We start from the raw sequence: 12,865 nt of genomic DNA, 5'->3' as shown, positions 1-12,865 counted from the left end.
AGCGCGGCAGAGCGCCCTGCAGACCGGGGCAGCCACGGGCACGAGGGGCTGCCGGCCGCACGAGGGGCTGCCGCAGGCACGAGGGGCTGCCGGGTGCACGAGGGGTGCTGTGGGCACGAGGGGCTGTCGGGAGCACGAGGGGCTGCCGGGTGCACGAGGGGTGCCGCGGGCACGAGGGGCTGCCGGGAGCCCTCACTGGGACTGTCCCAGCTCTGCAGACATGTGACTGCTGCTTTCTCCCTCTGCCCCCCTCTCCCGCGGGTCACGTCACTGCCCATTAGGGCCTCGTGCATCTGCGGGCCATGGCCCCTTCCTCTGTGAGGCAAGGGGGACCTGGCCAGGCCTGCATGGTGTCCCACATCCCAGCCACCCTGCAGGGCTGGTCCTGGGGGCCTTTCTGGAGAGCAGCCAGGGGCTCTGCCCTCGACCTCACACGCAGCTTTCCACACACCGGCCCCGGCTCCCCCGGAGCCCTTTCCTCCACGGGCCACCCCTGGGCTGGGGTGCAGCCGGGGACGGCCCTGGGGCCATGGTGGCCACTTGGGCAGAGGGTGAGGCGGGGCCGCTTCCGCCGCCCACAGGCTCATCCCGGCAACGCTGTACGCCGGGCGCGTGGTCCTGTCTCTGGACTTCATCATGTTCTGCCTCCGGCTGATGCACATCTTCACCGTGAGCAAGACGCTGGGGCCCAAGATCATCATCGTGAAGCGCATGGTACGGGGCTGCGGCCCGGGAGGGTGACGCCGTGCCGAGAACCTGTGGCCGGTGCGCACGAGCTTGCTCCTGCGTTCTCAGTCCTGGCCCATCCATCCGTGCTTCTGGCCTTGTGCCGTTGCAAGGGAGGTAGACCAGGGCTTCAGCACACGTAGGTCCCCGTGTCCCCACTTTGTCCCTGGGCTCCCACCCTCGGATGCCTTTCTTGCACCATCGCCCGCGAGTCACTTCTTCCAGGAAGCCCTCCCCGGCTCCCCTCTCTGATCTCCACGGCTCATTTCTGATCTCTGGTCCCACCGTGGGGTGCCCGGCGCAGAGGTTTGGTTCCCCCAGGAGGTCATAGCGGTAGCCCCGGGGCTGCTCCCAGGGAGCTCACTGCTTCCTGGGTGGCGGTGGCTTCTCCGATGTCGTTGTTACCAGGTGTGGCAGGCGGAACCCACCTCTGCGCAGGGAGAGTGTCAGGGGCAGGGAAGGTGCAGCCCCAGTGCCTCACTGTCTCTGCAGATGAAGGACGTCTTCTTCTTCCTCTTCCTGCTGGCGGTGTGGGTGGTGTCCTTCGGGGTGGCCAAGCAGGCCATTCTCATCCACAACGAGAGGCGGGTGGACTGGATCTTCCGCGGGGTCGTCTACCACTCCTACCTCACCATCTTCGGGCAGATCCCGGCCTACATCGACGGTAGGAGCCCAGGGCGGGCGGCTGGGGTGCTGACGGCAGCAGGATGAGCAGGGGAGGGGAGGGGACCCGAGGTTGTGTGACTGGGGTCGCTGCGGCTCTGGGGGTTCCGCCAGCTCACGGACGGCGGTGGGGGCTGGGCTGTGCCATGCAGAGGTCAGAGGTCGGCTGAGGGGTGGTCTGGGGCACTGGTGCCTCGGCTGACAGCCCCCCACCCTAAATGACACCCCGTTTCCCCTCTCCCCCTCCCTAGTCAGAAACAACTTCCTCCTCTTTGGATGGACCCTTTTTGTAGACTGAATTTTTTTAAGGCAGCTCCATTGAGATGTGATTCAGGTGCCATGACGTTCGCCTGGGTCAAGCGCACCCACTTCAGTGGTTTTCAGTGTGTCTGCGGAATGTAATTTTATAACGTTTGCATCACCCTAAAAAGACACCGTGTGCCCATTAGATGTCCCTCTGCACCCCACGGACAACCACTAATCTACTTTCTGTTGTCGTAGATTTGCTTTTTCTGGGCTTTTCATATAAAGTGGGTAATGTAATACGGCGTGTTCCGTGTCTGGCTTCCTTCTCGTGTCGTTATGCATCGAAGGTTCCTCGTACTGCACTGTGCGTCAGGGTCTAATTCCTTTTCGTGGCTGAACAGTATGTGTTGTGTGGGCGCAGCACGTTCTGCTGATCCGTTCCCCGGCCGGCGGGCGCTCGGTTGTCTCCTCCTCTGAATGCTACGAGCAAGGCTGCGAGCACGGTTATTTGTGAGTTTTCATGTGGGGGCGTGTTCTCATGTCTCCCAGATAGACACCCAGGAGTGGAATTGCTGGGTCGTATGGTATGGGTATTCAGTATGAAATGTCCAATTTCCTTAGGTACTAAGTTAACTGATATCTCTGACATTTCACTTTGACACTTCTTATTTTATTTTTATTGTGAAGGTAATATCCTCACTCTTTCAAACACACAGTTTGGCTTGTGATCATCTTTCAAAAATTTTTTTAGAGCAATATTTGTGAAACCAGGGATAAGTCAAAAATTCGTGTTATCTTCAAATATGAGTTCTGTTGTGGGACCAATGAAATATCATCAAAGTGCTTGGGAAGGATGTGAGTAATGAACTCATAATACGTCAGTGGTTTGAGAAGTTGCATTCTCATGATTTTAATCTGGAAAAGGAGCCGTGTGGGCGACCCAAGACCAAGGCGGATGATGATGAGCTGAGGGCTGTAGTGGGAGCGAATCCATCTCAACCTACGCGTGAATCAGCAGCAGGGTTTGATGTTACAATTCCAACAATATTGGACCAATTGGAACAAATGGGCAAGGGAAAGAAGCTGGATAGATGGTTCTGCACGAATTAAACAAGCGTCAGAAGAGAAATATATTGAGCTTGCCTTTCTTTGCTGTCACGGCATAAAGGCCAACCATTTCTACACTGTATTGTTATTTGTGATGAGAAATGGATTCCTTTTGGCAATCGCAAGCATTTGGCACAATGGCTGGATAAAGATGAAGTGCCGAAACACAGTCAAAACTGAATATTCATCAAAAAAAAGCTAATGGTGTCTATTTGGTGGTCCAGCCCTGGTATTATCCTCTACGGCTTCACGAAACCCGGTCAGTCGATTACAGCGGATGTCTGCTGCAACCAGCTGGACGAAATGATGAGGATGCTTGCGATTAAGCAGTTGAGATGGATAATAGAGACAGGCCAGTCCTCTTGCGAGACCACATGTCACACAAACAGTGCTGCTCCAACTACACCAGCTGGACTTGGAAACTCTGTCATCCACCATATTCACCAGACCTTGCGCCAGCTGACTACCCCTTCTTCCCGGCTCTGGACCACTTCTTGCAAAGAAATATATTCAGTTCTAACAAGCCGTGGAAAACGCCTTTCACGATTTCATCGCCACTCGCTCTCCAGGCCTTTTCACTGCTGGCGAGAACAAGCTGTCGTTAAGATGGCAAAACTGTGTCGATAATACAGGCGCACACTCCGATTAATTGTGCTGCTTCTCATTTGAGATATAATCAACTAATCTTTTGATTTGAAATTTGACATTTCATATTTAAATGGCCTAATAACTCTAGGTTTAAATTTTTGAGGAACTGCCAAACTGTTTCCCAAAGAGCAGGGAATATTCCCACCGGCAATGTATGAGGTTGCAGTTTCTGCACGTTCTTGCCAACACTTGCTATTGTCTCTTTTTTTTTTTTTTTTAACTCTAGGTGCCCTGGTGGGTGTGAAGTGGCACCTGACTGGGGTGCTGGGTGTGGGGCGGCAGCTCACTGGGGTGCTGGTCTGCATCTTCTCATGTGCTTGTGGGGCCCCTCGTGTATCTTTGGAGGACTGTTTATTCCTGTCTTTGTCCATTTTCAGTTGGGTTGTCTTTTTATTATTGAGTTGTAAAAGTTCTTCACATAAGGACACCAGTCTCATATCAAATGTGTGACTTGCAAACATTCTCTGTCATTCCACAGGTTGTTTTCACTTTCCTGATAGTGCCCTTTGAAGCACAAAGTGCTTAATTTTGGTGGTGTTCGCCTTATCAATCTCTTTTGTCATTTGTGCTTTTGGTGTCAGGTCTAAGAAACCGTTGCCTGACCTCAGGTCACAGAGATTTATGCCCGTGTTTTCCTTCTAAGGGTCTTACGGCTGTAGCTCTGTCCTTTGACCTTTGATCCACTGAAGTTCATTTTTGCATCCGATGTAGTTGAGGGCCGTCTTTCGATGTGGATTCTACTTGTTGCACCACTGTTCGTGAAGAAGGCCAGGCTTTCTCCCTCGAATGGTCTCAGCGTCCCTGTCGAAAGCCAGGTGACACTGATGTCCGATGCATTTCTAGACTCTCGGTCTCGCTCCACTGGGCCACCTGTCTGCGCTCGTGCCTTGGCTAGTGCAGCATGGCAGTAAGTCCCCAAATCGGGAAGCGTGAGTCCTCCTGCTGTGTCCTGCTTTTCAGGGTTGCTTTGGCGTCTGGATGCCTTGGGTCCACGTGAGTTCTTGGACCAGCCTATCAATTTCTCCGAAAAAGGCACCTGGACTTCTGACTGTGGACGTAGGATGTCTCTTTGCTTACTTGGGCCTTTCATTTCTCTCGACAGCGTTTTGTGGTTTTCAGTGTGTAAGTCTCATGCTTCCGTTCGATGTATTCCCGAGTATATTATTCTTTTCCAAACTACTATAAATGGAATTACTTCATTAGTTTCATTTTTGAATTGTTAATTACTAGTGTAATTACACTATGTTTTGTGTACTGATCTTGTATCCTGAAATCTTGCTAAATGTCGTTATTAGTTCTAATAGTTGTTTAGAGCTGTGGTCCCCAGCCGCGGGCTGCGGACTGGTACTGGCCTGTGGCCTGTGAGGGACCAGGCTGCAGAGCTCTGCCACCCCCCATCCCCGGGTCTGCGGAAACATTGTCTTCCTTGAAACCTAGGAATGGGGGCCGGGGATCACGCCGCAGGAGGTGAGCAGTGGGTGAGCGAGAGAAGCTTCGTCTATACAGCCGCCACCCTCCCCATCGCTGGTGTCACCACCTCAGCCCTGCCCACCCTGGTCCGTGGAAAAACTGTCTTCCGTGAAACCCGTCCCTGGTGCCAAAAAGTTTGGGGACCTCCGGTTTAGAGGGTTTGTCGGGATTTTTTATACGCAAAATCATGTCATCTATCAGCAGAGAGAGTTTCACCTGTTCCTTTCCAATCTCGACGGTGTTTCTGTCTTTTCCTTGCCCACCTGCCCCGGCTAGAACCTCCCGTTCCACGCTGTATAGAAATGTTAATAGCGAGTGTGGACATCTTTACCCTGCTCCCGAGCGCAGAGTGTCATGTCCCCTGGGTTCTTGTAAACGTCCCTTGTCCGGCTGGAGCGATTCCCTTCTCTTCCTGGTGTCCCGAGCGTTCTGATATGAAAGGTGGTAGATTTCGCCAAGTGCTTTTCCCGCCCCCCATCTAAGTGCGCGTGTGGTTTTTGTTCTCTGTGCTATTTGTGGCGTGTACGTTAATCGACTTCCAGATGTTGAACCAGCTGTGCATTCGTGGGATGCATCCCACTTGGTCATGGTTTTATAACCCTTTTTATGTGTTCCTGGATTCAGTTTGCCAGCATTTTCCCAGGATTTTTACATCTATATTTATAAAGGGTATTGGTTTGTAGTTTTCTTGGAGTTAAGTCTGCCTGGTTTTGGTATCAGGGTAATAGTGGCGGCACAGAATGACTTAGGAAGTGTTCCTTCCTCTTTTATGTTGTGGAAGAGTTTGTGAGGGGTTGGTTTTAAGTCTTCCTTGAACGTCGGGTAGAATTCACCGGGGAACCCCTCTGAGCTTGGACTTGCCTTCGTGTGGCGTTTTCAGCTTCCTGGCTCAATCTCTTCCCTTGTTACAGGTCCGTTTATATTTTCTGTTTCCTCCTCAGTCACTTCTGGTATTGTGTCTTTCTAGGAATTTGTCTATTCATCTAATTTATTAGCATATAATTGTTAGGGTCTGAAGTCCGTACATGGGTGAGAAAGAATTCCAGACAGTGCTTAGGATATACAGCAGTAAAACTTTATGTATTTCTCCAAGAAAGAAAGAAAGAAAAAGAGAGATATAGAGAGAGTGAATGAGTGACCACGACACACAGAGAAAGAAAGGAAGGGTCGGGCGACTGAGGAAAAGCAGCTAGTGTTTTAAAGGGTGACACTGTTTTCTTTCCCTCTGCTACAGCAGGCTGGCAGCAGGGGCAGGTGCGGAGTGGTGGCGTTTGCTTTCTTCACTTTTCCCTTTTCTCTGTGGAGCTGGCTTACCTGAGTCTTTTTGTTTTGTTTTGTTTTGTTTTTGAGGCAGAGTCTTACTCTCTTGCCCGGGCTAGAGTGCTGGTGGTCATGCAAGATGGTACAAAATCCAACATCCATTCTTTTTTTTTTTTTTTTTTTTTTAAGACAGATTCTCACTCTATTTCTCTGGCTAGAGTGCCGTGGCGTCAGCCTAGCTCACAGCAACCTCAAACTCCTGGGCTCAAGCGATCCTCCTGCCTCAGCCTCCCGAGTAGCTGGGACTACAGGCATGCGCCACCATGCCCGGCTAATTTTTTTTCTATATATTATTAGTTGGCCAATTAATTTGTTTCTATTTTTAGTAGAGATGGGGGTCTCGCTCTTGCTCAGGCTGGTTTTGACTCCTGACCTCGAGCGATCTGCCCACCTCGGCCTCCCGGAGTGCTAGGATGACAGGTGTGAGCCCCCGCGCCCGGCCTTACCTGAGTCTTTGAAATCTGTGCGGCAGGAGCTGAGGCAGAGCTGGAGCAGAGCGTTCGCTCCCCTGCTGTCTGCGTAGGGCTCTTGGACTGAGAAAAGGAGACTCTCGGACATGGGTTGGGCCACAGGCGTTTTTTCATTAAACAAAACAACGAGGGTAGCTGTGTTGTCAGGTTCTCTTGAAAAGGGGCAGCTATGTGTTGGGAGTTTGTTTCCCTCACTTTCTGCTTGGTAGTTTATTTTTTCTGTTAGGTAGGTTATTAAGACCACCTGTCAGTAATTTCCTCTAGGATTTCCTTATGGTTCTTTTTATTTTTATAAGGTTGGTGGAATGTCCTCTTTCATTTCTGACTTATTTGAGCCGTCTCTCTTTTTTTCTAGATGAGTCTCGCTGAAAGGTTGCAATTTCGTCGATATTTCCCAAGAACCAGACCTCGGTTTTGTTGATATTCTTTGTTGCTTTTGTTTTCTGTCTCTCATTTGTTTACGTCCAACTCTATCATTTCCTCCTTTCAGCTCTGGGTCTAGTTCGCTCTTCTTTTTCTAGTTTACTAACGTGGAAAGTTACATTAACGATTTCAGACATTTCTTCTTTTTTTAATGTAAGGATTTATAGCCATCAGAGTGAGTTTCTATCTTAGAAAATTAGTGACATTTTCAAAAACTGTATTTGATTACCCGACAGTGCGTGCTCATTGTTGAAAATTTTAAAATTCACAGTAGGTATGAAGAAAAATGTTATCCATAACCCCACCTCCCAGAGCTGACCACTATGAACAGCATGGCATGTTTCCTCGGAGATTTTTAAATGCAAAAGTTGACGCTATATTTAAGTTATGTTATATCATTTCCTTTTCTACGAATGTAGGGTGGTATTTTGTTCCATGACCACCTCTTTCACTCGTCAGTATCGTGCCTCTGAACCACTTTCCTTTTCTGGGCCTGCCTCTCTTGGTGATCGCTGTTCATTTTTTCCCTTTGAAATTCTTTCCCCCGACACTGAACTCCCGGGGCTGGGACCTGTGTCCGCTGGTGACGGCAGCCCCAGCCCCAGCTGCTGCTGGCCCGGCCGGGGTCCCGGCTGTGCCTGCTGGGTGGCGGGTCCTGGGCTGCGGCTCTGCCCCGGCTCCCCGCGCGGCCAGACCTGCTGCTGCAGAGCGCTGGCCGGAGCACCTGCCTCTTCTCGGTTCCGTCTGGGCCCGGCGTTGAGCTGAGCTCACCCCGAGGTGCAGGCCTTTGAGGGGATCGTCGCGGTGACCCAAAGCCCTGGGGGTCCCTTGCGGCCAGGCACCCTCGGGACTCTGTGTTGTTTTCCTGCCTTCCCACCCACCTCCGACGACAGGCGTGAACTTCAACCCGGACCAGTGCAGCCCCAACGGCACGGACCCCTACAAGCCCAAGTGCCCCGAGAGCGACATGGCGCGGCACGAGCCTGCCTTCCCCGAGTGGCTGACGGTCCTCCTGCTCTGCCTCTACCTGCTCTTCGCCAACATCCTGCTGCTCAACCTGCTCATCGCCATGTTCAAGTGAGCGCTGGTAGCATGGGCTGGCGGGAGGGTGGGCGGGTGGGTGGCCATCCTGGTGTCCTCCCGGGGTCCTGGGTTCCCGGGGACAGAGCGGACAGTGCTGGCACATGCAGGCGTGTCACTAACATCCTATAGTGCGGGCGCGTCACTCTCCATGGGCACTGCCTGCCTCCTGAGCCGGCGGCCGGTCTGTCCTCGTCACGGCCGCTGGGGACCCGCAGCACGCGGGCTCAGGTGGGTTCTGCTCATCGCGTCCTCGGCGCTGTGCTGCGCAGGTGCGCCCTCAAGTCCCGTTCGTCCCAGCGGGGAAGGGCTGTCAGTACCAGCCACAACCAGGCTGCCGAGGCAGAAATAATTTCATACAAGTTTGTCGAAGGCCGTATGTGAAGACAGACCCGGGCAGACACATGTACATATAAACACAAAGATTTTATAGCTTTTATTTTAGAATTTTAGTCATATGATAGTAATACAAACTCCCTGTTTTATAAAAGACAGTTGGATCCAAATTATTTTTGACAAAATGGGACCTATTCACATGGCTAAGCTTTCTTTGCCCCAGTGGGTAATCTATTGAAGGCTGTGGACCAGAATTTTGGGTCAAGCAGTTTTTATGGTACTCTAATTTAAAAATCTCTTTTGCCTTTTTTTATTTTCAGTTTTAAATGAGTTTAGGATTAAATTTTTAATGTTTACCTAGAACTGTCTGAATTGTATGAGAAAAACAAGATCTCCAGGTAGCCTAGAATTAGTAATACCATAACCAGGGAGTTTTGTTTTAATGCCAATAGAAAAGTGAGAAGATTTAAGGTAATACTGTGTTTCCCTGAAAATAGGATAGGGTCTTATATTTATTTTTCCTCAAGAAGACACCCTAGGGCTTATTTTCAGGGGATGTGTTATTTTCCCCTCAAAGCCTCAGCTTGCAGCACGCACAGGATGGCCGGGACTTGACAGGGGGAGCCGACCTTGTGGGTGGGGCTGCCCGCACCTTTCCGGTCACCTCTGGGACAGTGGCTGTCACCATGGGGCAGATGAGAAGGGCTGCTCGTCTTCTTTGCCGCTCCGCGACGACATGCACGGGTTGTGTAGATGCGCTGTGTAGCCACGCCCATCACTAGGGCTTATTTTCGGGGTAGGGCTTCTATTGTGCAAATGCTTAGAAATCCTGCGAGGGCTTATTTTATGGGTAGGTCTTGTTTTTGGGGAAACACGGTAGATAGAGAAACAGGCAGCAGACTTGGAATACTGCATGTTAATTCTGTTGTCATAGGGTTTTAAAATAATGACTATTTGAGCTCTGGATTTTTTCACATACAATTTGCCGATCGGTTTAACACGTGACTAGAACGTGCCGTGGCACATGGCTGTGGGGCCCGGCAGCCTGTGGGCCCCACGCCATGGGAGCCCTGACTTGTCTCTTGTTCACCTCCCAGTGTGTGAAAGATGCGCTGGTTCTGTGTTTTTATCTTGGTCGTTTTATTTTCATTCTGCACTTGTTCCTTTGCTCCTCTTGTTCTAAATTTAAACATATTTCCCCCTTTCGAGAGCAGGAAAAGTGCGCGGTGAGGTTCCAAAGTCCCCTGCCCCCCTCAGAGAAGGTGGGGCGGGGGAGAGGCAGGGCGGTGGGGACGGAAGAGGGAGGGAGAGAGAGAAGCGTTTCCAACCCAGAGTGGTTCTCAACATCCTCGTGTTTACCTGGTGGACGGAGGCTGTTTTTCCCTCAGAACCTTTTTTTAGAAGTTTCTCGGTTCTAAACGGAACCGAGGCACGAAATGGAGAACCACGCCGTTGTGGCCAGCGCTGCTCACAGCCACCCCGGGCCAGGTGGGTCCGCTTATGTACGCGGGACACCAGCCACTGGGTGTCCCTCCAGCCTGGGGGACCCGTTCCCGCCCTGGGTGCACTGAGCGGCAGCAGCTACATGGCGGAGCCGGGTCCCCCCCCACCCCGCGATTGAACAGGAGGAGCTAAGGGGACGCTCGCCAGACCTCCAGGGACACAGTCGGCAGAGCTCCCGATTTACCCTGCCCTGGAATTTAACCAAAACCTCTACCTTGCACCGACAGCCGAAGCTCTGGTTCTCAGAGCGTCAGGCGGCTGCTAGCTGGGGAGGAGCCCGGCGTTAACGCAGTGAAGCTCTGACCAGGGCAGGAGGCGCGCCGGCCGGCCGCTCCCAGCAGCGGCTCCAAGCTCATCGCTGCTGGTGCCTGCTCCGGCTGCGGGGTCCAGGGAGGTCACTTCGAAACCTGCTGACTGCACCATTTCCTTCCTTCCTTCCTTCCTTCCTTCCTTCCTTCCTTCCTTCCTTCCTTCCTTCCTTCCTTCCTTCCTTCCTTCCCTGCTGACTGCACCATTTCCTTCCTTCCTTCCTTCCTTCCTTCCTTCCTTCCTTCCTTCCTTCCTTCCTTCCCTGCTGACTGCACCATTTCCTTCCTTCCTTCCTTCCTTCCTTCCTTCCTTCCTTCCTTCCTTCCTTCCTTCCTTCCTTCCTTCCTTCCTTCCTCCCTCCCTCCCTTCCTTCGGGGTAGAAATAATTTGATAAAGGCTTATTGGAGTCCAAATGCCGGGCCTGGCCTGGGAAGACACACCAGTGAAGCAGGCGAGTTGCAGCGTGCCACGCCGTGCAGCGGCAGTGTCCCCTGCAGGGCAGTCAGTAAACCTCTCGGTTCAGAGACAGATCCGTGTCTGCTGGTGTCGCGGGCCGTGAGGTGATCAGTGCGTTAACTGACAGTTGACAGCCTCCCGGCCAGACACTGCGCTCAGGCACAGGCGCGAGCCGGGAACCACGGGCCCTCCCAGGCTGTTCGCCCGGAAGCCAAGGTGACCCGCAGTGACCCGACCTCGTTCTGGAGCGGCTGCGGGAGGCAGGGCTGTGGGATCAGGTGCTCCCCGCCCTGCCTGGGGACGTGCCGTGGCCGCCGGCCGCTGCGGCTCAGCCTGTGTCCCCCGGACCATGTTCCTGCTGCCCCACTGTGCGCCCCCGACGGTGCTGACCGGGCTCCGGGCTTGTCTCCTGGAGTTCTGTCCCGCTGAGGACGGCTGTCTGTCTCTCCCACACCGTTAGGGCTTGTTCATCTGCAGGTCTTCGTGAGTTACGTTTTGCGGGATTTGCGCTGTGTGGGCCACCCCCTGAGCCACCGCCCAGCGTCAGAGCGGCACGCACAGCAGAGCGTGGGCCCCGCCCCTCATAGGTGTCCTCGGCAGGCCGAGCGAGGCCCCCAAAGACGCCCACCTCCTGCCCCAGGGGACTGTGGGCACGGTGCCTCGTGTGGCCAAAGGGGCTGCACGGGTGGGGTCGGGGGCTTGAGATGGGTGATTATCCTGGGTCGCCTGGGTCCCTGTCTGACGGGAGGCAGGTCTCAGAGTCAGAGAAGGAACGGCGGAGGCCGGAGCGATGTGAGGTGAGGCGCCGGAACCGGGCAGCCTCGGGAAGGTGTGAGGCAGGGGCGCGGCTGCCCCGGGGCCCCAGCGGCGTTCAGCCCTGCCCACGGCCTGGGCTTAGCCGAGTGCGACCTCTGACCTCCGGAACCATTAAGGAGTCAGCCTGATTGTTTTAAGCCACTGCGTTTATGGTGATCTGCTGCAGCGGCAACAGGGAGCTATGGATAGCATGGCAGCTATTTCTTCTCTCCGGAAATGTCTAGGGTTTCCCCTAAGTCCTTGGCATTTCAAGACATTCAGTCTTGTCATAGAACTTTTAGGATATTTGCCATTTCTGTGTGTGATCCACCCTGCTGGCCCCGGCTGGAGGTTGTCATCTCAGGCCTTGGGACGCTCCCTCTAGTGTCATGTCAGTGTCACAGGTTTGCCGTGGCAGCTGGTGGGCCCCAGGCTTTGGGGCCCCGTCACCCTCCAGCGGGCTTTAAGCTTGGAACAAAGACGGTGCTGAGGATCTTGCAGGGGCAGAGGCAGCCTGGAAAGGGACCCCGGGGGACAGGAGACCATGCAGAGCGAAAACCCCAGCGTTTGGGGCCAGGTCCCAGCAGGCCCCTGGGCTGGTTCTGGGGGCTCCGTGGCCCACTCCTGGCCCTGGTAGTGGCACCCAGGAGGCCGAGGGCCTGGCCATGGCTGCGGGGATGTCATGGCCCGGGGAAGGCTCAGTGTCCCCAAGCCGCCTCCGTAACCCAGAAAGCCCTGCGGCCCTCAGAGCCCCTACCCAGCCCCTGCAGACAGGCCCTGCACGGCCTGTGACTCTTGGAAAATGCTCTTCTTCCTCGTTTCGTCTCACACCGTCCCTCTGCCCCTCTCGTCAGCTACATTGCTGGAGTTGCTGCTTCGTTTTAACACGCGTTCTGAGCCTCGGGAGGCCTGAGCACGCGCTGGCGCTGTCGCCCAGAGGCCAGAGGCCAAGAGCCAGTGCTGGCTTGCGCCGTGAGGACTCGCCCGCCAGACGCAGCCCTGTGTCTCCGCAGAATCGCAGATAAACTCCTCTCAGAGTTCAATGCCAACCATGTCTGTCTCCCGATAAACGTGCACTTTGTGTTATTCGCTATCGATGTTTATAAAATCTAAAACCCACGTGCTTTTCCTTTTTCTCACCTTGGCTCCTGGAGCCCGGCGTTCTGAGGCTGGCCGGCCCGTTCTGCCCGCGCGCGTCCTGCCCCCGAGGCTGTCTCCCTGCAAACGCCGGCGCCTGGCGCCCTTCTCTCCCCCACAGCTACACCTTCCAGCAGGTCCAGGAGCACACGGACCAGATCTGGAAGTTCCAGCGC

General features: G+C 53.8%; 1 protein-coding gene across 3 annotated transcripts in view; it reads left to right on the top strand.

Moving 5' to 3' along the window:
• TRPM2 (transient receptor potential cation channel subfamily M member 2) overlaps window positions 1–12,865 on the top strand; it is a 60,100-nt gene that overhangs the window by 24,768 nt on the left and 22,467 nt on the right. For all 3 annotated transcript variants that reach the window (XM_075999063.1, XM_075999109.1, XM_075999089.1), the window contains 4 exons: window positions 582–714; window positions 1,219–1,390; window positions 7,967–8,150; window positions 12,811–12,865. The exon at window positions 12,811–12,865 is cut by the window's right edge and continues 127 nt beyond it. In XM_075999063.1, the coding sequence (XP_075855178.1) occupies window positions 582–714; window positions 1,219–1,390; window positions 7,967–8,150; window positions 12,811–12,865 (544 nt within the window). The remainder of the gene's footprint in view (window positions 1–581; window positions 715–1,218; window positions 1,391–7,966; window positions 8,151–12,810) is intronic.

Source organism: Microcebus murinus, chromosome 1, assembly GCF_040939455.1.
Source record: "Microcebus murinus isolate Inina chromosome 1, M.murinus_Inina_mat1.0, whole genome shotgun sequence".
In the NCBI taxonomy this organism is placed as follows: domain Eukaryota; kingdom Metazoa; phylum Chordata; class Mammalia; order Primates; family Cheirogaleidae; genus Microcebus; species Microcebus murinus.
The sequence above is the reverse complement of the archived record's forward strand: the minus strand, read 5'-3'. Positions and strand labels throughout refer to the sequence as shown.